At 38.4% G+C, this 27,115-nt stretch overlaps 2 protein-coding genes across 3 annotated transcripts in view; one reads left to right on the top strand and one right to left on the bottom strand.

The window, feature by feature from the left end:
* Window positions 1-27,115, bottom strand: part of LOC306996245 (multiple epidermal growth factor-like domains protein 9) — an 80,629-nt gene that overhangs the window by 9,347 nt on the left and 44,167 nt on the right. Inside the window, exon 4 of the mRNA XM_079608565.1 lies at window positions 6,503-6,652. Within this exon, the coding sequence (XP_079464691.1) occupies window positions 6,503-6,652 (150 nt within the window). The remainder of the gene's footprint in view (window positions 1-6,502; window positions 6,653-27,115) is intronic.
* LOC306996244 (E3 SUMO-protein ligase ZBED1-like) lies at window positions 9,337-14,172 on the top strand. Of its 2 annotated transcripts, XM_079608564.1 has the most exons (3): window positions 9,337-9,744; window positions 9,829-11,511; window positions 12,087-12,156. In XM_079608564.1, exons 1-2 carry the CDS (start codon window positions 9,610-9,612, stop codon window positions 11,497-11,499), a joined length of 1,806 nt encoding a protein of 601 aa, XP_079464690.1. In that variant the 5' UTR covers window positions 9,337-9,609; the 3' UTR covers window positions 11,500-11,511; window positions 12,087-12,156. The 2 variants fall into 2 exon arrangements, with proteins under 2 accessions (XP_079464690.1, XP_079464689.1); XM_079608563.1 differs by having other exon boundaries at window positions 9,829-14,172.

Here is a 27,115-nt window from a genome sequence, read left to right as displayed (position 1 = left end):
TAAACATAAAACAGATATTTCAGACAGGGGTCAATACAGCATTCCAGCGGTACTACAATACACAATAGCTGCTGTACTGATATCACTGCATCCACTGATGACAACTATTATCCACATTTTACATTTCATGAACTACATAATATAATTTGTCTCTTAAGTCCCTTTTATTATGAATATGTTAGCCTAAAATTTATAAGCCAGTGTGCTCAAAGACAACGACAAAATTCACATAGATAAAAGCGTTCAAAACTTAGTCTCTCACTTCCGCCAATATGGAGCAATGATTTTGATGACATCACTCTACACTTCAGCTTTTCTGTCCAATCAAATGCTCTCTAGAATCTGAAGCGTCCCGCCCCCTACACTATAAATAGACGCTGAAGCTGCGGCTGAAATCGGTCACTTGTTCACATACGGTAATAGCCGAACTATTTTCTATAATGGTGAATGGCACATAGTGCACTATATAAGGGACAGGGAACGATTCAATTCAGACATTGTAAATATGCTTTCCATTGGGGTGAATGAAGTCTGGTTTCGCTTTAGTGTCACGCGAACCACAGCAGCCGCACACAGTCTGCTCTGCTCCAGAGACCTAGCTAAGAGCGGATCATATACGAGTCGGCACAGACCACAAAACATTTTAAAAATTATACTAAGACAACAAACAGTTGTGCTAATAATGCACATGCAAAGAGAAAACATTTTTAATTTCATCTCTTTCTGAAGATGATGTAAATTCCGTCCAAGCACTGAACTTTATATTTTGTTAGTTGAATTTTCTATTGTGGACTGCCTTAAACAAGAAACACGGTACTTTTAATACTATGTGTAACTGGTCTGTTGTCTGCGTTGTGTATTTAGAACAGGACAGGACGGCATTCGCAGTTTCGCTGATCTTTTATTTCCTGATGCACAAACAATATAATCAGCCTCTTATTGAGAGTTGCCCTCGGTTACCCTCTCCACAGCATAATCAATGCAAAGAGGAATTAATCACGTAGAACAATAAAACACACGTAACAGAAAACATACCTGATGCACAAACAATATAATCAGCCTCTTATTGAGAGTTGCCCTCGGTTACCCTATAAAACAAATGTGATATAGCCTACTCTTATCACATGTGCTCTCATTTCACTTTTAGGCCCAGATGCAAAAATATAACTCAAACAAGATGAAATGACAAAAATAACCACACAGATAGGTAAAATAATATTATATACATAAATTAGAGCGAAAATATAGACATAAAAGCAATAATAAAAATTAGGATTAATTTAGATTATTAGGAGCACAAAATAGCCTCACCTCATGACGTCACATTAATTAAAGGGGAAAGGCACTCATTCACTTAGGCAGTCATCAGGTATATGTAAATGAACAATTTTGTGTGAATTATACTTAATGCATATATTTAACAGTACATTTTCTGTACCTGTTACATATGCGACACCATGGGAATGAAAAAAACTAATATATTTACATAAACGCTCAACATCAGTGTTAGCTGTGATGAGATCTAAGCAAAGAGCTTCTGGCTGTGAGTGCTGAGGGATGCATCCAGACTGTAGATGCCCATGGACACAATGAGAGGAAGAGGTGAAAAAGAGTCCCTGAGCACCAGCCGGACTGTGACTAAAACTTGACTACATAAATCGAACAGGAGTTATGTTATGAGCTGTCTGCTGTTTCCTCTCTAACTAATACTGAATATTGGGTTGTTTGGTTTCATGTGTCACTTTAAATCTTTGAAACTGTGATATCACACCAACTCAGAGCTCAAATATGTAGTGTTAATGACATTTATGCTAAGGGCACTTGGATAAGGAACCATAGCTACTGGCATTGATCCACAACACTTAAATCTTTAAAGGGCTGTAAAAGGCCAAGACACAGGTTAAAAGGTTTATCCTTTATTTGGTTTATGGCATTGGCACTCAGGGGGTACATACAGTAGCAGTTTCTTATTTAAAAACATAGCTACAGTAGGGCAGGAAGTGTGCAAATGATTACAACAACTGCTTAATATACCTGCAAACAACCTAGTTTGGTGCTCACAATTGATTCCTTTTTTGTATCTTTGTGCGCTTGAACAGACACATACATACAAAATTATGTCAAATATACTAGTATCGCTAAGTATTCTCGTAAACACATGTCTTAAGTGAACGTAAAGAGTTGAGAAAGAATTAGCATGTGTATCATTCTATTGGATCTGTGCAATCGGTCTTAAACTGACAGCAACCAACAAATACTGGCCGTCATTCATTCATGTCAAAGGAGTGGTATAATGCCCCTTTTCAAAATATGTAAAATAAATCTCTGTTGTCCCCAGAGTGTGTATGTGAAGTTTTAGCTCAAAATACCCCACAGATAAATTTGTACAGAATGTTAAAGTTGTCCTTTTTTAAGGGTCAGTAAAAACGCAACGTTTCGTATGTGTCCCTTTAAATGCAAATTAACTGCTGCTCCCTACACAGAGGGCGGAGCTTGTGTGTGTGTGTGACGCTGAAAATCGCGCTTTAATTAGAAACCTTGACGTTCATTAGACTACAGAGATAAGCACAAGACTGTTTGAAAGCAGCTGCTTATCAGTGAGTACTGAATTTAATCTATTGGAACCGCAGCCCACCCGTGCCTATTGATTCCCGACCCGCACCGCAAATGACCACGTAAATATTATTTCACCCGTTACATCAAATATTAGCACTTCACCCGTCAGGTACCCGCCTGCGTGCAGGACTCTGCCTAGAGCTACATCAGTATTTCGTGATTCTAAACCTTGAACCACCTTCAATCACAGCGGCAGAGATAATGCCGCCCATGGTGCAGTGCAGGATGTAAACTAATGATCTAAGCCATGTGCTCTGCTCTTGTGTGGAGTGACCTTTACAGCAGCACATGTGTGAATTAATCACTTCCATCCTTCTGTTGGTGCTTTGAAATTATGGTAGATTTCCATTGTTTAGGTAAAAACAATGAAAGTTGATTGTTTTAGTAAAACACAGTTTCCCCATTAAGCTCTATAGAGATGTCCAGTGGGTCTGCAGTGCAATCTAGAGGCCGGCAGACAATACATTCAGCTCTGCAGGGAGCTTTGTTAATAAAAGTGTGGCCTTGATGGGTAAATGGGGAATTCATTTAAAACTGGTGTGCTCCCCTCTACCTCATCAGGCAGAAGAAAATAAGGTCTGTCTGCTAATCAGCTGCTGTCCTGACTGTGCTGGTTATTAGCATCCATTACCATAATCACTAATCCTCAAAACCTGTGGTTCCATTTAAGTGTGGGCGGCTTTTTGGATGCAGGCATGATGAAGAACACTCCCTTCTTTCTTCTACACACACATTTCTTATTAAATACTATGACAGGAAGCCATACTTTTCGAATCAGGATTTAATCCACTCTAAATATCCATTAGAAAAGTTTTGGCAGACTATGTATAATCTCAAAATGCTGTTCATGAGTTGCTCCTCCAAATCAACAGTGGAAAAACAGAAGAAAAAAGAAAAAGATGGATATATACACACCAAAAACTAAGACAAAAGGGTTTAAACAGCAGTACTTCTTTTTAATGGAATAAGATCACTGGTATTTATGCAAATATGAATCTGTACACCATCATTTTCTAAAATTCAAATACACTGCTCTAAGTGCGAGTAAAAATATTTTTTAAAGAAATTAATAACTGTCATTCAGCAATGAGGATCAAAAGTGACAGACTTTTGCATTTTTATAATTAATATGATATAATATATATATATATATATATATATATATATATATATATACCATCATTAATAATATTATATAAACATTTAAAAACAATTATATAAAAAATAAATAAATAAAATGCCTATTTCAAATAAATGCAGCTCTTTTAAATGTTATATTCATCAAATAATCCTGAAAAAAAAGTATCACGGTTTCCACAAAAACAGCACAACGGTTTTATAATAAGAAATGTATCTTGAGCACTAAATAAGCATATTAAAGGGTTAGTTCACCCAACAATTTTAATTATCCCATAATTGACTCACCCTCAAGCCATCCTAGGTGAATATGACTTTCTTCTTTCAGCCATATCCTAGCTCTTCCAAGCTTTACAATGGGGGTGAATGGTGCTAGATTTTTTGATAATCGCTGGCTTCCAGTAACGGCCTAAGTAAGAGTGACCTCTGAGCCGACGTATGACAAAAGATGTAGGAGGAGCGTAAGCTTAGGTGAGAGTAGACAACTCTTGCGGTTCAAACAAATAGGGCTGGGCAACATACTCAAGCTTCTCTTATATCGAAATCCTCAAACATTTCTCTTTAAAAAAAAATCTTGTTTTAGACTATTAATTTGTGGCGTTTTATTTTGCTCTAACCTCTGCGCTTCCATGTTCATCAATACATCATGCGTCGGGTCAGTCACTCGACTTGCGTACAGACGTTACTGGAAGCCGGGCGTTACTTCTTACAAAAACACATCGCTTCGCTTCAGATGGTCTTTATTACACCCCCTGGAGCCATATGGATTACTTTTATGATGGATGGATGCACTTTTTTGGGCTTCAAAAACAAGGTACAATTCACTCCCATTATAAAGCTTGGAAGAGCTAGGATATGTTTTAATATAACTCTGATTGTGTTCGACTGAAAGAAGAAAGCCATATACACCTAGGATGGCTTGAGGGTGAGTAAATTATGGGATTTTTTTGGGGTGTGAACTAACCCTTTAAAATTATTTCTAAAGGATCATGCGACACCAAAGACTGGACTGCTAAAAAATCAGCTTTGCCATTACAGGAATAAATTACAATTACAATTAAAATATGTTAATATATATATATATATATATATATTTTTTTTTTTTAATGAGGGTAAAGTTACTGGGTCTCATTTATGAAACACGAGCAGAACGAATTTTTGTGTAAATCGTGTGTAAAGTGGTTCTGGCGTAAATTTTCGGATTCATTAAAATGTTCGTATTTTCCAAATGTTAGTTGGTATGAAAGAAATCTACACCTGCTCCCAGCCACGTGTAAATAGTGAGTTTAACATCCAAACGTTTTGCTCATTAATAACGCTGCATTTTAATTCACCTTAATCGGGTACATATTTACACAGCATTTTGAAAAAATATTATATATAGTAATTACATACGTTTTTTCTTTTTACTTTTATTATGAGAGCCAGTCTCTGGAACACTTCATTTAATGAATTGCTTTCAATAGGGCTGGGCTATATTTTTTCGAAGTGAACTAATTCGTTTTTTTGCAGTCAAGCTTCATGTCGAACCCTTTTCTTTTCACTACTGGGACTGTTCGATTAACAGATGAAACTCCATTAACTGCATCTGTAATATGCTGCCAAACTTCCTTTTTTTAGGACCTGATACGCCACTTGAAAATAAAATGTGGCGTTTTGAATGAACTTCTGATAATAAAATATTATCTGATAATGAGACATTTTTCTTTTTCATTCGCTTTTGAGAAGACATGTTGAAATCCTTCGTTTGGTGTCATAATATGATGCCCATATATATAGTTGTCAGTTGGATTTAATGGGTGGGATTTATGGTAATTGAGAATGAGCGTGCACGCGCGTCCCATTTACGACTGATTGGAATTCATTAACACACACATACATTTCACTATCACATCTGACGTTTACGAAATATTTGTGAATCAGGAGAAGAGTTTTCGGGAAGGTCTCTTTACGCGCAAATCACTCACATATTTACTCGTATATTTACGAATGTTTCATGAATGAGACCCACTGAGTGTATCTTTAAAAATGTGAGGCAAAAAGATTGTGACTGTAAAATTGAGTAATTCTTCTGGTGGATGTTATAAGGTTATTTCTCTGTTACTCAAAACAGCAGCTGCACTGTGTGGTTACATTTGTGATGTACCTTACTGTAATATCTGGGAACACTGAACACACACCTGCCCTTTTGCTGGTCTATGTGGTATCCTATCTTACATCAGCTTGCACGGCTACAAGAACATTGCTGCTGTCAGCAAACATAGAAAACCATCCACAGATCAGCAAAACAATATCACGCAATTCATCACAAACCGAATAAAATCAGCCTACAGAGATGGAGCACTGTGGGACTCACAATAACACTGTCTGAATAAGACACAAGAAACACCCCCCTACTTTCTCACCTTTACAGTATATTTCATAAACATATCCTGTGAGGGCGTTGTTCAGAGTGGAGGCCCAGAGAAGAGAGAAAAAAAGTTTCCAGTTTCACTTTCACTTAAAATAAATCTATCTTCACTTAAAAGTCTCAGTCCACCCACCCGGAAATTCAGGCTGCAGGCGGTTGGCCAGAATGATGCAAGACACATAATCCAAAACAGATGAGAGGGGGTACTCCACATTTCCCAGACGTAGAGATCTCCTCAGAATTTCCTACAGCTGTGGCCAATAGGAGCTCAATAATAAAGTTAGCAGGCTACGCTAATGTGGGCTACGCTAGCCTGACGTGTGTGAGAGGAGGACTCACCCAGCTTACAGCTGCCCGTGGAGGTGACGCTGGAGCAGGGGCAGGGGATGCAGGGGTCCGTGACGGGAGACCTGGGCCTTCTGTAGAAATTATACCTGCAGTTCTCGCAACTGGGTCCTTCGGTGTTGCCTTGGCAGTTCACACAGATGCCTGAGAGAACAGGGGGAGGGAGAGAGGGTTGAGTAAACAGACCCACAGCTGTGACTGACAGGACTTTGGTCCAGTGAGGTGGACGAGAGGGGAACAGAGTTCAATAACGCTAAACAGGGTAGACATAACAAACCTGAAGTTTAAAGACCAATGCGAAGGAAAAAAAAAAAGAAATGGAGAGATTGAGCAAACGTATTTCAAGGGAGCGTGCATGAAAACAAGAAGGAACTTCCTTAGACCCTGCCAGAGCACGTGCAAATCTAACGACAAAATGCTAACAGGGGGTTGTGAAAACAAATAAATGTATTACAATTTAAATAAGATCTTTTTGTGTGTGCCAATAAAATTCAAGTGAGCTCTTCAGGTTGAGTGATTTGAACTGCTTTTATTATGTTGATTTGAAATGTTAAAATCCAAGTGAAAACAGAACACTTTAACAAGTAATTGCATAATTCACAGAGGAAGTACGAGAAAGAGAAAGAAAAAAAAAACACTGTATGCAACACACACACACACACACACACACACACACACACACACACACACATAAAGATGAATGTCACTGTATTAGATAAAATATCAAACCAAAAATATAGTAGGAAATATAATACTAATAAAAGTAAAACATTTCAAAAGGTCCTAATTTATAAAACAAAAGATGATGTGCTGTTCAAAATGAAAACAAATGCATTTGGACACTGCTATCTTCTTTTATGTTCCACAGAAGAAAATAAGACCAAATTTAGAAGAAAATGAGGGTCAGTAAACAATGATTAAGATAAATGAAGAATGCCAATGCCTCTTGATCAGATTTTTTGTTTTCTAATTCAAAGACATTCGAACATTTTTAATTGCGGCATCAATGTCCAAATACGTTTTGGGACCGCTGCAGTGCTCAGTGAGCAATTATCTCAGACAGAGAAAGATTAATGACACAATTGAACCAAGAAACGGTCACAGCTGATGAGAAATTGCATAGCACATGAGTAACCTGCATCACTAGTAATCAGCTGACTAAGTTTCTTTACAGACTCATCAACACAAACATTTACGCTTTTTTGATCATCTGAATGATAAATGCTGCATTTGTGTCTGGAATGTAATGACTATCTGAATTAACTTTATAACATTTGATCCGACACACCAATATCACAAACAGTCATACAACAATGTGATTTATTTCTCTTCTGGGTTGTTTGTCTTATCTTTCACTGACTGTGCAGGCAAAGAAAAATAGTTTTTCACAAATACACTGCTTAACTACTGAAGATTTTTATATTTTTTGAAGAAAATGTGAGTGGTACTTCCGTGCAAAACTCAATCAACACAATGCCTACAGCTAGTGTTTTAATAATAATAATTTATTACATTTATATAGCGCTTTTCTCGACACTCAAAGCGCTATACATAGAGGGGGAATCTCCTCAGCACCACCAATGTGCAGCATCCACCTGGATGATCCACCTGTTTTCTGAATGGTTGCTAGGACATTGCTAGGTGGTTGCTAGATGGTCACTTACTGGCCGGGGAAAAATAGCATACACACAAGTTTCTTTTGTCTCAAGATGCAAGTCTATGGTGGTATGTTTTTTTTCTTTTGTTAATTGCTCATCTGATTGAAATGTATTAGTACACCTCTTCAAGATTTAAAGTATCATTCCTGTCTGCAGCACAAACATGCCGTTCACCACTTCTTTACAATATAATCCCTGTCTTAATAATGTATTAAATAATTTAATTTATTTAATGAAATATGACCAGGCATGGAACATATGTAACAAGACATTATTTGGTGTATATTATTGTAATCTGTTTCTCACCAGAGGAAGATTCTCCCAGCTAACCCAGATATGGTTTTTCCCAAGGTTGTTCTTCCTCTTTGGCTAAACATGTTATGGATCCCCCACCCCCATCCCCCACCCCCCACCCAAAGTAATTTTTCTTTAAATCTACTTTGAAAGTATATGTTTTGTTAAAAGCATTGTACACACAACTGACTGGACTTCAGCAAGCACCTCTTATAAGAGTATAAACATAAATACACAAAAAATAATGTGATAAATACGTTGCATTAAAAAATAAGTCATTAAAGGGCATATTGCAGGTTAGAAGACCCAACGAGTAAATGTATAGAAAAATAATGTAGGAACTAGATTTTCTTTTTAAAAAAACGTATAAATACGCTATAGTGGCTTCTGGAGTCGTTTTTGTGAGGAAAATTGTACTTCCGCATCTGAAAATGGGCGTGGTGGGCGTGACGTAGCATGAGGGAGAGCGGTCGATTCGGGTTTTTATACACAAAGTTATTTGAATTAATCTTGCTGCCTATCAAAACTGCCTTAAAAAACATAGGATAAAACATTGGATAAATTACAATAACATGAATCAATTGCTGACTTTAAGATTATGTCCATCAATTGACAAACCAAGAGCATGAAAAGTCTTCAGGGATGAAAGCAGAAACATTCTTTGAGTGCAAGACAAAGTGAACACTAGAGAGATCCAACTCATGGCCAAAAGCACAAAGATCAAAGAGGCTGTGTGTGCGTTAGGGCTGTCAACTTTAGTCGTTTAGTCGACTAATCGGTCGATGCCGTCTTGGTCGACTGACATTCTCATTGGTCGACCAGTTGCATTTTTTTTTTTTTTTTTTTTTTTTTTTCACCAGGAAAGAAATTTTCATTGATTTACTCTTTGATATTTATTCCTTTTATAAACAGTTATAAATTACTGTATTCTAAATATAATTAGCCTATGTTTTATCCCCAACTTTAAATGCTTTAATTTAGGCTATTTTATTTTGTAACAGCGCCACACAGTTTAGCGCACCACGTAGAACACTCGTGAACCGCACCTGTGGCTGGCTGCACTGCTGCTTCACGCTCCGTAAGGAATATAGGTAGTTTTGCTGTATTCATTCAGTTAGAACACTACTTGTTTTGGCTTTAGTCGACAAAATGTCAAAGAAATCTAAATCTTTTGTCTGGCTGCATTTTACAAAAAAAGACGACAAGACTGTGGAGTGCAAGCTATGCGGCCTAAAGCTAACTTACCATAGCTCAACGACCAATATGACCTATCACCTAAAAGCGGTAAGCGAGATATACATGTGTCAGATAGCTGAGCTTGTTTTTTTAATGTCTAAAAGTTTATATATTTTATTGGTAATGTACTAGGCCCATCCCCAGGCCATGCCACAGGCGTCAGGAAGCACACAGACGCAACTAGAGTTTGTCCATCCTCTGTCGGCGAAGAGAAAGGAGGACATCACTAAGGGGATTGTGCATTACATAGCCCAAGATATGAGGCCAGTCAACACGGTGGAAGGAGAGGGCTTTAAGAACATGTTTAAAATCGTCGAGCCAAGATATACCGTGCCAGCACGGGAGACTGTGATGCGTGCGCTGCGTTCGCGGTTTGATGGACTTAAAGTAAATGTAGACCAGTTACTCCAATCATCCGAGGCTGTAAGCCTCACAACTGATTTGTGGTCTTCGCTTAGAGTGGAGGCATACATGACAGTTACGGCCCATTTTATCGATGCGGACTGGAAAATGAATAGCGTAGTGTTAGAAACAAAGCAGATGGATGAAGCGCACACGGGAGAAAATCTCGCGGCGCGACTCACTCAAGTCGCGGACGCTTACCACATTCCATCAGAGAAGCGGGTGTCAGTGGTAACGGACAACGCTGCCAACATGGTCCTCTCGGTGGAATTCCTGAAGAGATCCGGTCAGTGGCCAGATGTGGAGTTGGTTAGGTGTGCAGGCCACACCCTGCAGCTGTGCGTAAATGCTGCCTTAAAAGAAGACCCGGTGTCGCGCACGGTGGCTGCGGCGCGCCGTCTTGTTGGGCACTTCAAAAAGGGACACAAAGCAAAAACGGGTCTCAAAGAGAAACAGGTGCAGCAAAAAGTTCCTGAGCACGAACTCATCCAGGATGTGGCCACCCGGTGGAACTCCACCTGCTTTATGTTGGAGCGACTGTTGGAGCAGCGCTGGCCCATCACCGCCGTTTTATCGGACCCCAATTACACTAAGAGGAGTGACAGCAGCACTTTGGACATGACAACAGAGCAGTGGAATATGGCTGATGACATCACAGACGTTCTTAAGCCCTTTATTACACTGACCGAGCTGTTGTCGGAGGAGACTAACACATCCCTGTCTGCGGCCTTCCCAATGCTTGAGAATCTAAAAAAATGTCATCTTGTCGTCACAGATAACGATAGTCCAACAAAGAAGAAGATGAAACTGAAGCTTGTGCAGGAAATAGATAGTCGATGGAAACTCAAAGACCGAGTTGTGATGACAAGCAGCCTGTACATTTTAACTGCAGTACTGGACCCGCGCTTCAAACAGCTACCTTTTCTTAATGATGAGAAACGGGATGAGGCCTATTCTGAAGTCGTAAAACTTGCACAAAGGCTGAGCCTCTCAGGAGACAGCGCAGAGCAGACAGTGGATGATGAGGACCCGTTGGCAAAAAAACAGAAAACGGCAAAAGAGAAGGAGATAGCAATGCTTCTTTGTGGACATGGTGCAGAGGATGACCCTGATGAGCCAAGCGCACAAAGATCCTCTTGCGACGAAATGAAAGATTATCTTCTGGACAGAAGTAAAGTGGACACTGCTGGGCCACTTGCGTGGTGGAAAAATAATGAGGAGCGATATCCACGACTTGCTCGGGCAGCCAAACGCCTGCTCTGCATCCCTGCAACCTCCACTCCTGCAGAGCGCATATTTTCCAAAGCAGGATTTATTGTTAACAAGTCGAGGAGCTGTCTTTTACCCAAGAATGTGGACATGTTAGTGTTTTTGGCCCACAACATAAAAAAGGTGGACTAGGCCTTCAGATCTGTAAGTAGCCTTAACGGCTTTATTATGCTGACTCAATAGATTGCGTTTTCTTATGTTTTTGTTTTTATTTGTACACTTGACGCGTTTGAAAATAGCCTAAATAATGTAACAAAACGAAAATAAACCTATAGGCCTTCCTATACAGCCTATTATTATTAGGATTGTTTTTTAAGGCTATTTGGGTTTTTTGTGTGTTTGTTTTAAAACGACTAGATCGGCTGGACAAAAGTTAACCAATAGCTTTAAAAGTAAAGAAGAATATACATCCTGTATAAACGAGAGCTTTTGTTAGGATTTTTCATTATTTGGCAGGTTTAGCAGTTATATTTTTTGTAGTGTGTGGTGTGGTCAGGTGCGCGATTGTGACGGTCACTATAGACCTAGGACAGAGCTCCTCACTTGGCAGTTTTAAAAAATCACTTAATTTTCAAATAATTGTATTATTATTATTATAGTTTTATGTATTATGTTTTTTTTTGTTTTTTTTTATAAATGCTATATGACAATTGTTTAATAAATGTTCAATCAATCAAAATGCAAAACATGGCGTCTTTTTTCTTTTCTTTTTTTTTTAGTCGACTGATCGTTGCACAGGACAGGATTTTGGTCGACTAAGCATTTCTTTGGTTGACTACAGCCCTAGTGTGCGTGTTTGAAAAGATGGGCTGCTGTCAGACCCACTCGACTATGCGTGTGTAAGTTTGTTTTTCCACTGGGTCTCCAGGGCTAAAAAAGTAAAGCTGGAGGAGGATCATTAGTGCTCAGCCTCAAACGCTTTTCCCTGTGTTGAAGACGAATGTGTGTCCACAGATGAAGCCTTTTGCAAACACTCCCCCTGGTCCAGCTTGAACCTCTTCTCTCATCTCATAACGGGAGACTGACACAGGGGTCAGAGGGAAGCAAGATCAGTGAATCAGGAGAGCAATCAATGATGATGTATTTACATGACCATAAGGCAGTAGACAAAACAAGTATTTACAGTTGTGGCCAAAAGTTTACATGTGCTTTGCAAAATGCTAATTATTTGAACAAAATAATGCATATTTTTGCTATTGCTATTTAATACTGTCCGGAATAAGATATTTTACATAACAGATGTTTACATATAGCGCATAAAAAAAACCCCAGCTGAATTTGTTCAAAAGTTTACATACGCTTGATTCTTAATACTGTGTGTGTCATTGATCCATGACTGTTTTTTTTTTTTTTTTTTTGTGATGGTTGTTCCCTTTATGGTCTCTTGTTTGTCCTGAACAGTTAAACTGCCAACTGTTCTTCAAAATAAATCCTGCAGGTCCCGCAAATTCTTAGTTTTTTTTAGCGTCGTTAGCATATGAACCCTTTCCAGCAGTAAAGCAGGGACTTAAACAACTTTTACAAAACAAAAAAGAGTCATGGTCCATCCAGGTAATGACACAGTTTTCAAAATCAAGCATATGTTAACTTTTGAAAGGGGTAATTTTTATTGTAGATTCATTAATTCATTCATTATTTATCATTCATTATTCGTATTATTATGATTCATTATTAGTATTCGTAGATTCATCCTGCGAAGGCCCAGCTCAAAAAATCGAAAGTGAGACAACAGTAAGTTTAGAAACTGACATGATGTAACTCTTTTTAAATAGGCCATTAGTTTGTTGTGAGTATTTTCAGTGGTTACATTATGTTGTTTTGTAGTTTTTGCAGAGGTCAACAGAGACAAACGGGGAAAGAGCACTGGAGGACAGAAATGGTGGAGCTCAATGTAAGATGAGGAAGATGTTGATGTGGGTTCACACAGAAGCTACAGTGAGGACCAGAATCCATCATCTAATGTGTTAATTAATGCCTTTGTTTGACATCTTTAATGTTTTCTGTAGAAATTGTTGTTTTCCAACTGTTTTATGTTTTAGATATTATTTACTATTTTTCCCTAATAAAAGACAATCAATCAATTATTGGTTACACTACATTATTTTCCTATCTGCCCATCTGGCCTGCAACCAATCAAATCACTCACCTGTAAGGGTTTTGGGAAGGATATATTTTAAATGTAACCAATAAAGTCACTTTGCTGCAAGGGCTTTGTGCGGGATAAATTTCAAGTTTACCAAGGAACTAACTTTTGATTTAAGTCTGTTTGCTCAGTGCCCCAATAGCTGTCTGGTTGGGGGGTGGGTTTAGCCCTTAAAGTCCCACTCCGATCATATTTTGAGCTATTTTTAAACATTCCCAGTGGTCTTCAAATTATGATTATGCCATTTTTAGCCAAAATCTCAAAACCTGTGCTGTTTTCTGGGACTTCGCTTCAGCAGAGCGGCAGTAGCTCATTAGCAATTCGCCTCTGCGTTGTGGGCGGAGCCGTTGGCACGGAGACGACCCTCCCTCTCCCCGTTGCTGAGAGCTCTGATCACCGATCATTATTTCACTCCGAGACGTCGCGGTAAAAAACAGCTCGATTTCGCCTCGATATTTCATCCCTCCCACAGTGATCAATAAGGACATATTTAGTATCAGTGGATTGCTCGGAATTTTGGGATTATTATGATGCTAATGTCACCGCTCTATCTGAAAAACTGACTGACTCTCTCACGAGTGATGGGCTTGACACACGAGGGGACAAATGACTGCGACAGGCGAAACTCGACGGTGAAAGTGACTTATTGTTACAGCATGTGTTCCAATTTCAGCGCCACTATCGGAGCTCTGTTCACAATGGCTTGTGTGTGTGTATCTGACCCTGCTGCTGAGTAAAATTAAACACAAAACACAACTTCAAAAAAGCCCCTGTAAAACGCATTACATTACATTATAATCTACATCGCTTTAACACAGATGAAGTTAAGTTAACAGAGAGTTAACTTTTTCTAACTAACTAGCCCCGCCCAGTGGAGTTACTACGTCACAACTCCAGTCTATTTTAGATGGCATTTTAGCGTCTGCTACTGATTCACAGTCATTTGAATGTAGAAATACTCAGAAATACAACTTTGAGCTTATTTTTCTCAAGATATGTTCTCTAACATCAGAAAAATGCCACAAGAACATATTAACACCTAGAACAACATGATTTTCATCGGAGTGGGTCTTTAAAGCACGCAGTCAATCCATCTTTAAAATAAATGATCAAAGCCGATGGTAGAGTGGCACAAAGGTGTGAATGTCATCCTGAATTTTTTAATTTTTAAGAGGATTACTTGTCATGGCAACAAATGGCGGTTGCACGGAAGAATACCACAGTAACATACATCCGAATTAGTACATTTTCTGCAGTATACGGACCTGTGGGATTCCCCATATCTGGTCAGTAATACTCCTGGATTTGTCAGAAAATCTGTGGTGTATACAGGCATATACTGGTCCGTATACACCTTTTCATGCAGTGATTTGTGATTCATACTACACTGGTTACAGTGTATATAAAGACAATACAATAGAAAGACTGTTCTCTTGAGTGTTGTCTGTTTATTGTATTTGTATTATTTTGTGCTATCCTGTCGGTTTCAACTCATCAAATTCAATTCAGTCTGAAAACTGTCAACTCGCTGAAATATAATTTATTTGGGAATTGCAGCGCTGTAACTGAATAGCGGGGCATGATACACTGGTGGAAGAACTTCAAGTTCAGTTGGTTCTGCAAGACTTAAAACTGTGTAGTGATAGCTTATAGATCAGCAGCTAAGAGTCTACAATGTGAGTCCACAAATCACCATTATGACAGTGGCGAGGAATTTACTGAACTGGGAAGAGGAATAATGAGGCACATTAACGAGTGTGAGTGCCTACGAATGCAAAAGTGAAATGATGAAGACAGGTGCGAGAAAATCAAACACGCATAGCCTGTAAATGAGTAAAAGGCCAAAGAGAGACTTACTGTGAAGCTGAAAATTTCTTCTGCAAATTTAAAATGTTTTGGACAAAAAAAGTGAATGCATGCATGGACTGATCATGTGAAAAAAAAGAAAAAAAAAGCACTTCGAACAGGTCAGGAAAGGAAATTTGAAACATGGAGAAAAAGCAACGCACATGTGAAATGATCCAGGTGTAGTTAGTTGGCTGATGGTGAAATCTTGCTGGGAAAGACTAAGTCAAAACTATTACAAATCATTTTCGGTAACTGAAATAAAGCTGAAATATAATAAACTATAAATGTGACCTGTGCTGGCAAAATGAGTCGCAATGAGCAAATTTCCAAAAATGAGTTATTTTCTCTATTAAAACATTCTCTATTAAAAAAAACTTCAAAATGACATATGATTTGTTGGAATCAGACAAAAAAGTTTTCTGAAGGTTCCAAAACAAAATCGCCTAGCAACCATACCTTTAAAAAATCCCCGGTAACAACACCAAATTTGGCACACACCAAGTCAAAACCCATATCTATAGGAAAAATAAACTAATTAAAACTTTTCTTTCTCCATGATACCACAATTATTTGATTAACATTAATGAAACAGACAGCCTATATATTAAAGGACAAGTTCGGTATTTTACACTTAAAGCCCTGTTTTCAGATTGTTTCTGATGAAATAGAACGGGTAAGATTGAAATTTGGACACATGCTGCTGGCCCGATAATTTTCGGTTTCTGTGGTAGCACCCCCCCACCTCCACAATGGCTGCATAGGTGCACTGGAACAATCCTTCCTAAAACACATTAAACTTTCGTTTACAAAGACGTGAAACTCACTGAGTGGTCAGGGGTTTTCACTGATATGCTCACACAAAAATCGCTGTAAAAGATGCTTTCCAACAGGTTTTATCGTAGTTTTTGTCTAACTCTATTGACTTGTATTGAATGTGCTGTGAAGTAGTGTTACAAAAACTATGATAAAACCTGTTGGAAAGCATCTTTTGCAGCGATTTTTGTTTGAGCATATCAGTGAAAACCAAAAATTCTCGGGCCAGCAGCATGTGTCCAAATTTCAATCTTAACCGTTCTATTTCATCAGAAACAATCTGAAAACAGGGCTTTAAGTGTAAAATACCGAACTTGTCCTTTAAGACCTAATGTACCGCAAGGATCTGATATAATGATACACATCAGATGTTTTCCCCCGAAAGTCAACCAAACGTTTACTTAAGTCATAACAGATAATGTTTGCATGAATACTCGCCAAGAAAGATATTTTGAAGTATTGTAATTCAGTGTAGGCTATATGCGTTTAATGGGATCACGCGCTGTCTGAGAGGTGTCTTTGTCCGCACACATCGGATCTGTCAGTCACTCAAATAAGATAGTTTTGTTTACATCAGCATGAGATTGAAAATCACATTTCATTGGCTCAGACTCATGCCATCGTCAATTCACTATGAATATTCACAAAGTTGGAATGCTGCGCTTTAAAACAATACCAAGCTCGTGCTGAGGGGAAGCGCCAGTTGTCGAGAAGCGAGCAGAGAAAAATTACATTTTTCAAAGACAAAGGAAAGGTACTCCTCTCAGAAAACATACAAATACAGATACTTTTAAATGTTTAGTTGCTATCTGGAGCATTGGGATGGCTAGACGAGGGCTTAATGAACTCATTTTTATGGAAACCTCAAATTGTTTTGCCTGTAGCTCGTAATTAGCGTGCCGTGTAACCATTCCGACTCCTTTTTTGCCAGCATGGGTCACAAATATTAGATTACAAATTCAAACTTGTCTTGTTAGCCTTTTGTTATACTATGTACAGTATATACCCCTGCGTTTCAGTTGTCTTTTGTCAGTCATTGTTCTTTACTTGTGTTATAAAGCTGTTGGAAAGCTACTGTTTGGATTATCTTATTGTTGCCTTCATATTTGTTTGAGTTTATGGAACAAACTGCAGCAACTATCCTCGCCTCTCCTCTTCCCTGCGCTAACAAAGCGGGGTTAGCAGCTTTTTCCCGGGGTTATGAAACCCTGCTTTGGTGCCAAAAGTGTACAATGTGAATCAAAGCAGTGTTAGAATGTTACGGATACATGCTTAGCCAATCACATGCCTCATATTCACATGCTTTTTACAGTCACAGATCCGGCAGGAAATGACTGAGGTGCCCTTGAGCAAAGCACCTAACCCCAATTGCTCCCCGGGCACCGCAGCAAATGGCTGCCCACTGCTCCTAATGTGTGTGCAATAACTTTGATGGGTTAAATGCAGAGGACAAATTCCAAGAATGGTATACCATCCTTGGCCTTAACATCACTTCACTTCAAAACGTCCATTAAGTATAAACTTGATAGTAGAGTATGCAATATACAAGGATACATGGGTTCAGGAAAGTACAGTTTAAAAATCAGTTTATGAATACCCAGAATTAAGCAATGTGAAACATGAAGCAAGATAACCCAAGATTCCATTTAATCAGGGTTTACAATGAACCAGGGTTAGGGCTGTAAACGATTAATAGCGATTAATCGAATCCAAAATAAAAGTTTGTTTACATAATATATGTGTGTGTATTGTGTATAATTATTTAGTATACATAAATACACACACATGCATGTATATATTTAAGAAAAATGTGTTATTTATATATAAAATATTTCTATTTATATATAATATCATATAAAAATATAGATGCAGTATATAAATGCAAATATTTCTAAAATATATACATGCATGTGTGTGTATTTATATACAAAATAATTATACACAATACACACATACATTATGTAAACACAAACTTTTATTTTGGATTCGATTAATCGCGATTAATCGTTTACAGCCCTAACCAGGGTTATCTATTTTAAGTGAGAAAAGCCCTAAAATAATAATAAAAAAATAAATCAATAGTAGAGGTGGGCAAAATAACTGGAGTAGTCAGAAAGCAGGGCACAATCACTCCTCATGTCTAACTGGGATTATCTGAGGATATCAGAGGTGTAATACTGCATTATTGCAGTGGAGTGAGTGAGTGAATGAATGACAACCACATCAATACAATGAATAGCATGACTGACTATGCCGAAAGCAATGTCTGGTATCTGTCAGGAGTTATTAAACAATAAAGCACACGAGACAGGAGTAGATAACTTCATCCATTATGTTTACTCATTCAAAATAGCAGGCCACAATTAGGGCTGCTCGATTATGGGGAAAAAATCATAATCACGATTATTTTGGTCAGTATTTAAATCACGATTATGTAACACGATTATTTCACATGACTTTGGGAACGTGTTGCATTTATTAAAAAGACACCTTTCAACAATTCTTAAAAAAAAATAGACATTTTAATATTACTTCAATAAGTATTTTAATAATTCCCGCAGGTCTACCACTTATAATGCGGGAAATTCTCCCGTAAACATTGATTCACTTTAGCAAGTAGATTGTATGAGTAGCCAAAATTAATTCACAGAGATTGTAAAATCAAATCAACCCCTTTAAAACTTTCTCCAAGAAGCAACTTCACAAACCGTGAGTGTTCAGTGGTGCTGCGTCTTCTCTCTCTCTGTCTCTCAAAATAGGTTGGACAAGGCAAGTGTCGAAACTACACTCTCGTGTTTATCCACTATTAGTACAAGCATGTTGTAGCGGACTGCGTCACACAAAAGATGAAGCGTTAGTTTTACTTCAGAGAATCACTGTAAGAGCTAAATAAACAGTTTAAAGGTCCTTGCACACTGAGTCCGAAATTCGCATCCGAAATTTTCACACGTTAAAAAATAAATACGACCTCATGTTTTGTCAATCACGCTTAAAGGGTTAGTTCGCCCATTTAAGACATGAAGTTGTATGCAATCCTTACCAGCACTATAGTGCATACACACTGACCCACTCTGTGGTCACCTCCCTGGTCAGAGTTCTGGCCGCTGGAAGTTTTTCAAGAAAGTAGTCCTGGTTAGTTTCCGGGGCCTCAAAACTGTGCGTTTTTACGTGAAAAAATTATTTGCGTTTCAAAGCTTGATTAATTTACATCACAAAAGACACTCCAGACAAAATTCATACCTCAGTTTTAATCGGCACTATTTTCTTTCCATTTCTATCAATCCGCGCTGCTGTCAACGTCAACAGTGCCCACGTTCCGATCAGCTGTTCCATAGCGTTTACACAATCGAACGACGTAAAAAGTAGAAAATTAACAATGGTGCGAACTTGTAAATTCCCAGGTTGTGACCACAAAAATGTGCCGGGATCACCGTTCAGATTCCATCGTTTTCCTGTTTCGGATATAGCTATGAGACAGCTTTGGCTGGTTGCCATCGGCTACTCTGCGGGAGCTAAAATATCCAGAATCAAGGATTTTCATGTGTGCAGTGCTCACTTCAGCGACGATTAGTGTTTTTTGTGATGTAAATTAATCAAGCTTTGAAACACAAATAATTTTTTCACATAAAAACGCACAGTTTTGAGGCCCCGGAAACTAACCAGGACTACTTTCTTGAAAAACTTCCAGCAGCCAGAACTCTGACCAGGGAGGTTACCACAGAGTGGGTCAGTGTGTATGCACTATAGTGCTGGTAAGGATTGCATACAACTTCATGTCTTAAATGGGCGAACTAACCCTTTAAGGTCCTTGCACACTGAGTCCGAAATTTTCGATGTGTTTTTTCGTATTTGTAATTCGGTGGCTCTAAATTGTCAAAACACCGTTCAAAATGCTTGCTACGTATGCGAAAAACGTAGAAAATCAAACCAGATCCGTTTTTTTTTAATGACGGATGAAAGTTTCGGAGGCAGTGTGTAAGCGTGACTGACATAACATCAGGTCGTATTTATTTTTTAACGTGCGAAAATTTCTGACATGGACCTTTTCAGAGAGTGCTTAATAAACTGGTTAACTTTATATCTGTAAAACGACTCGATGAGCTGTCATAAAGTGTGCGCTCTCACTTTCATTTCTGCCGTGATCAGTAACATTAGGCCTGTCGCTCCGGAGACTGTAAGCTGGATCACGAACAGTTGTACTGATCCATCCTCGAGTAACAACGAGTAACAACAAAGAGAGTAAATAAAGACTGCAATGATCATTCTTACATCCAACAACAAAACACCTCAATCGCTTTAGAAGACATTCTTGTCTACAGCTGCTCCGGCGTGAAACAATGGCGGAGTGTGTCCAGCTCACTCAGGGCGGGTCTACGCTCAAACTGCAATCCCCCGAATCAATCAACAGTCGTGGGAGGGGCTTGTGCAAAAGTACGTCACACTTCCCCGAATCCGAGAACGGCTTGTTCTGAGACCGTGCTTATGATTTATGGGGATTTAAAAAAAAAAGCACTGGGTGGATTTTTATCATTATAGGGTGGTTGTGTACACACACTGCCAACACACATTTATGTTCAAACGCCATGTAAAGGTGAATTTTGCATAATAGGTGCCCTTTAAGTAACATAGTGATTTAACCAACCAGGCTTTTGAACATCATGTTTAGGTCTAGTGGTACATTCTATGTCTTTCCATCACTAAAAATGTATGTACCCACACGTCTTTTGGAAACAGTGAGAGGATCAGTAAGGGGTTCTATACATTCACTTTATCCCCCTCCTGTAAACAAGGCAGGCAAGTGCTTGCACTAACAGTCATGTCAATTGGCGGGTGCACAGGAGTAGATGGCAAAATAGACAGCCTTGTGTGCATTTGCCTGCCAAAGACAAGCTGAAAGGGTGAAGTACCAGTTGCAGCATGTGTAGTGGCATGGTACACCTGCAAGAGTTCGGTAATAAATTAGGTAATAATAATAATAAATAATTATTAACTCGGTTACCAAAGATTTCCATGGCCAACGTTGCTGGATGGCCATTTGGACAATGTGTTTGAGCACAGGGTCTCTACAGCACTATTAGCTGCAGGGTAGTAAAGAGAAGAACGATGGTGAATGATGAATATTCATTCCTTCCAGAAATGCAACGAAAGCAGCAAACATAAACTGAGCAATGTTATCAAAAACAAAACTCGATGGATTGCCATGGTGGCTGAAGACTGATGACAGAAACAAAACCACAGAATCTGTAGTGACAGTGTGGGTAAAGGAGACCTTAGACCATTTGCTGTAATAATCTGTTAATGTTCTGGAAAACCTGCAATCGGATGCAGCAATTTCATACAGAGACCAGCACAGATTGAAAAGCAGCAGGTGCAATCAGCCGTGAGCCTCGGAAAATTAAGTTGTTCTTAACAGACCGTTCCAGACACATCTTATAGTAAGGCATCAACTCAACGTCCAGTCCACTGTGTGAAGGAGGCTAACCATTAGAAAGATGTGTGCGAAGTTTGGTTAGGACAAGAAGCATCAACATCAGCTGACAGAGAATTACAGGAGGCAGATGGAAAAGCAACAAACTCCTCATCAACATGAGCTGGAGCAACAGCAATATCTGCAGGAGAAGCAGGTAAGGGCAAATGTGACATTTAATCAGCCGTGAACTTCGGAAAACAAAGTTGTCCATAGCAGACACTTTCCTCCCCATGAGTTGTGTCATTCCACAACACAGCAGGAACTTGGTGGTCATGTAGGGAAACATTAACCATTTACCACCAGCACCAGTAACTTCTGGTAATTCAATTTCACACGTGTTTGATTGCGCTGATCTGCACAGAACGTAATGTCCAGTCTTTTTACACTTCCTGCATTTTGCAGCTTTATAGGGATTGTTCAACCAATAATGAAAATAACCCAATGATTTACTCACCCTCAAGCCATTCTAGGTGTATATGACATTCTTCTTTCAGACTAATACAATCGGAGTTATATTCAAAAATGTCCTGGCTCTTTCAAGCTTTATAATGGCAGTGAATTGCCGTTTCAGTTTTGAAGTCCATATGTGCATCTATCCATGATAAAAGTGCTTTCTTACACAAAAGAAGCGATGCGTTTGTGTAAGACAAATATCCCTCGACTAAGAGAACTAGCTTTCCCTGATGACAAAAATCTGTTTTGGAAGCTGGGTTGAAAAAGGTTTAGATTGAATGGGCCATCACTGTTGTTTCAAACTAGACTGAATAATTGCACTGACTAGGCAGCCATTTACAGACCTGAACAGTTTGCTTGAAAGCTTTGTGAGAAATGAACAGGCCCAAACCAAAACGCACAAAGCCCAGGCTTGACAGTTTAACTTTAAATAGCTGCACCTCAAATCTATAAAATCTTTCAACATATAACAAACAGCATTTGTAACAATTTTAAAAGTCTTGTATTTAATTTAACTTCAGTAGCAGAACTGAAGGAGCTAAAAACAACAACAATATTTAATCAAAATCTTAATTAAAAATAGAAAATCCAGTTTACAAGGAAAAATAAGTAGTTTACAATATTTATGTGTAAGAGATTGTCTATTTACAGATGCCATATTTACTAAAACAGACTTCCCCACTAGTTTCCAGTCAACAGAAATTTCATTTCTGAAAATTTAAATCTCTGTTTTGGATATGTAAAATGAATTCACCGAAATATTGAAAATGCCTTATCTGGGAAAACTGGCAAGAAACAGGATTATTTTAGGTCTAAGAAGTGTCACAAGAAGAAATGCTCGAGCCAAGAATTGCGTGCAGTTACAGAATATATGCATCCATGGAGCTTAGTCCTCTACAACTGCTCAAATTGTGCTGAACTAATGTAACAATATCTGTTCGTCTCACAGCAAGGACAAACATATGAGAAGCGAGCTTCACCGGCAATGGTTGGGACAGTTTGACTCCTGCTGTGGTATCTGACGTAATGGGAGAAAGGTAATGGAAGCTCTCTGTGCTTGTCTGTGTATGTACATTATTGGCTTTTAGGAAGCAGAGTGCATGCTGACAGGAACATTAAACACCGCTGGATTGCCACAAATGGACACTAGGGAAAAAATGCACAGACAGCTACAGGGACAATGCATCAAATGTCAAATGAGATCTAAAATCTAAAAGTATTTGATATCAGGCTTCTGTTCCAAATTGTCATTATAATAACATGTTTCTACTTAACCAAAGGCTGATTTTGCCGGTAAGACTAAAACCTGAAAACTATCAGGCTGTTAAAATGGCCACTGAACAATACAAAATCTGACAGAAAATCAACTGATGAAAAAAAAAAAGAAGAATGAATCAATCAATAAATACATTAGCAAGAATACACTTGACGCAAACAGCAACCTTCAAACTTTTTCAACAGCCTTTGCCACAAAAGAAATAAGGACAGAAACAAATTCTGAATTTGATATAACGGCTCTAACTTTCAGACACGTCTTTCTTAAAGGGATAGGTCATCCAAAAAAATACAATTTTGTCATAATTTACTAGCATTTACTACCTCGAGTTGTTCCCTAAGGTTTGGAATGACAAGGTGAATAAATGATGACAAAATATTCATTTTTATAGGAAAAGCCCTTTAAAAATGCATCCAAACCAAACAACTTGTATGATGTCTGATTATGTGAGTGGTATTAAAATCAAAATCAAAACAGAGGATAAAGAAAGACTGATCTGTGGGTCTCCAGATCCAACGAGTGTGACATGGTCATAAGGAATGACATTTCATGATGTGGAGTCCAAACATGATGCTTGTTCACTGTTGTGTTGAAGCACTGACACAATTCATGTGAAAGATACTTTCATCTATTATAGCACTGAATAATGAATACTTGCTGTACTGACCAGTTTTGGAGATAAAAAGCCGCTGTGAAATTAAATATGTGAACATTTGTGATATGTGGATACTCTGTGCAGCACAAAACACAATAGGCTACAATGCTGCTTAGCTAATCAACGCAACACTCTAATAAACAAAAACACAGTATGCACAGAGCATACACATACTCATGAACAAAGAATTTTCTCACCTCATCTGCCATCTTGAAAGTACAGTATTTGTCCCCTGAGGTTTTGCATTCTGGGACTGCCTCCTTCTCAAAGTATACAATACTGCCTGAAAATTGGGCTAGAATTAGGCACCTTTAAGGGATAGTTCACCCAAAAATTTCAATTCTATCATCATTTATTCACCCTCAATTTGTTACAAACCTGTATGGGTTTCTTTCTTCTATTGAACACAAAAGAAGATATTTTGAAGAATGTTGATATCCAAGCAGTTGACGGTAAACAGACTTTCATAGTAGGAAAAGAATACTATGGAAGTCAATGGCTACTGTCAACTGTCTGTTTAACAACATTCTTCAACATATTTTGTGTTCAACAGAAGAAAAACTCATAGAGGTTTGGGACAACTTAAGGGTGAGTAAATTAAGACAATTCTCATTTTTGGTTGAACTATCCCTTTAAGACAGGGCTTTTTTAATTTGGAGTTAGGGGGGCCCTGCTTTAGGCAGCATAACTAGAGAGTGTGATGGGAGAGACCGAGTATGGGCTAAAGCTCTGCAGTGCTGTCAGTGCATATGCAGCAGGAAGTGCTCATGTGCAGTTGTTGAGTTATAGTGATGACATGGCTCCTGCGCATCAGCATCAATACCAGTCTTTGGTTACTGCACTGGACTGTGGGGGCGGCTGAGGTGACGACTGAGGAGGCGTAAGATATAATAACTACTTAATGCAAACAATTCTTAGGACACAACAATTATAATGGAACAGAAGGCTTGTAATATTGTTGCATTGCTTGTTTTCCATGTATAATTGATTAAAAAACTGAATAACAGATTTTTCATATGCTTCAAATTGGAACTATCATTTTCAATCAACTGACAAAAAACAAGGTAAACCTGAACCACCTTCAATTGAAAACTGATAATAATAATAACAATAATATAATTTTACAGTAAAATTACAATACTAATATTTAATACATATTAATATATTTAATAATATAATATATATCATCAGTTACTTAGCTTTCGAATGTTAAACCAGAGGTGCGCAAAATCACACGAGCCAACTCACCACATATAATATTATATTTCAGCATAAACATACATTGCTAGACAGGTACTGAACATAATCTAGCTAACATTTATAATTCATTTACAGCTGAAATATTGCATGTACACATCACAGTCAAAGTATTGTCTGCTTGTACGTGACAGATGTTTTGAAAAACAAACAAACTGTTATTTAATTGTATTTCATCATAAACATACATAGCTAGACAGGTACTGAACATAATCTAGCTAACATTTATAACTATTTTTCGGCCAAAGTATTTATGATAATGTACTTTCAATACCATTCAAAAAAAGAATGTCAAAATATCTGTTGTTTGTTGTTCATAAATACCAGTGCTGACGTTGTAAAAAGAGGATGTTGTCATGTCCCAATGTGTAGTAGCTAAGCCAGGGTCCTTTCTGTCCTTACTAGTGCCCAAATTAGTGTACATGATATACTGATTCACGATCTAGGGAGCTGATTGAGATGCACCAACTCAGTTCATGGAGCTCTCATAATGAGCTGATGATCTGAACCAGGTGTGTTAAAGGTGGGATCAGTAGTTTTTGAAAAACACTTTTGGTAATGTTGATATTTGAAATCACCAAAACAAACACGCCCCTACCCCAAAAGGATCTCGCCCCTAATTTGATAGCTCCACCCCACACTTACGTACGCAACCGTAACCCAGGCAACGACTATGGCGGAATCTGCTGTACCTGCCGACCAAGGGTATGATGTCATCAATAAGGGAAAGCAATGTGTTACTATGGTAATCCATGTCGAATGTGTTTTGGTAGTAATGTGTGTTTTAACGCGTCAATGGTTCAGCTCCGTTTCACGTGGAAGACGACGCTCAACAACACCCATCCCAAAAACACAAAGTTATCATGATCAACTCAACTTTTTATCTGCCATCTCTCTTTCTGTAATCGTTCGACTAATGTCTGTGTGTAGCGCTCTCTCCTCCCCATCATTAGTAGACACGTCCCTTACTGCTGATTGGTTACAAGTGTGTTTTGGTACTTGGTCTGACACAGTTTTTAAAGGGGTGGTAAAGTATGATTTCACTTTTCCAACTTTAGTTAGTGTGTAATGTTGCTGTTTGAGCATAAACAACATCTGCAAAGTTACAACGCTCAAAGTTCAAAGCAAAGGGAGATATTTGCTTTTAAAGAAATCGTTTTTTTAAGGACTACAACAAACGGCTGGTAGGGACTACACAACATTCCTCCGGGTTTAGTGACATCAGCAAGTCTAAAATGTACATAAACCCCGCCCCCGGGAACACGCAGTTGAGGGAACAAGTCAAATATTTGTATTTGTAATATTTGTATAGTATTTTGTCACAGAAGTGAGTCAGCTCAAACTTTAGCATCCATCTTTTCACATGCAATCGAAAGTCACTCTGTGTGCATCTCACAACAGTTCCTATACGAGCGATTTAGATTACCATGACAGAATATGCTAATTGAAGATAGTTAACGCCACATCAGCAACATAAATTCATCAACTAACCTTTCAGAGACGTCCTGTTGCATTCTACATGTTGTCTCTCCATCTTTGTCTGACTCCGTTTTGACATTAAAGACAGAACAGTTTCTGTCATTTTAGGCCTTGTCCACACGAACACGGGTATTTTTATAACCGTGACTTTTTTTACGCGGTTCGCCTGTTCGTCCACACGGAAACGCAGTATCAGGTCACTGAAACCGAACATTTTTGAAAACCCCTGCCAGGGTGAGGATTTTCAGAAACGCCGGTTGCAGTGTTGTCGTGTAGACAGTAAAACCGGAGTTTTTGCCTTGCGACGTCAAAGTGCGCGCCGTTATCCGCTGTGTTTGACGTCAGATTGTGCGT

Source organism: Phoxinus phoxinus, assembly GCF_949152265.1.
Source record: "Phoxinus phoxinus genome assembly, chromosome: 3".
In the NCBI taxonomy this organism is placed as follows: Eukaryota; Metazoa; Chordata; class Actinopteri; order Cypriniformes; family Leuciscidae; genus Phoxinus; species Phoxinus phoxinus.
This window is presented reverse-complemented; position numbering and strand designations above follow the sequence as displayed.

Bases quoted from the DNA above. Each gene is read 5' to 3' on its own strand.
- LOC306996244 (XM_079608563.1), top strand. From the start codon at position 9,610: ATGTCAAAGAAATCTAAATCTTTTGTCTGGCTGCATTTTACAAAAAAA. The intron at 9,745-9,828 runs GTAAGCGAGATA...GTAATGTACTAG, and splicing joins TGACCTATCACCTAAAAGCG to GCCCATCCCCAGGCCATGCC.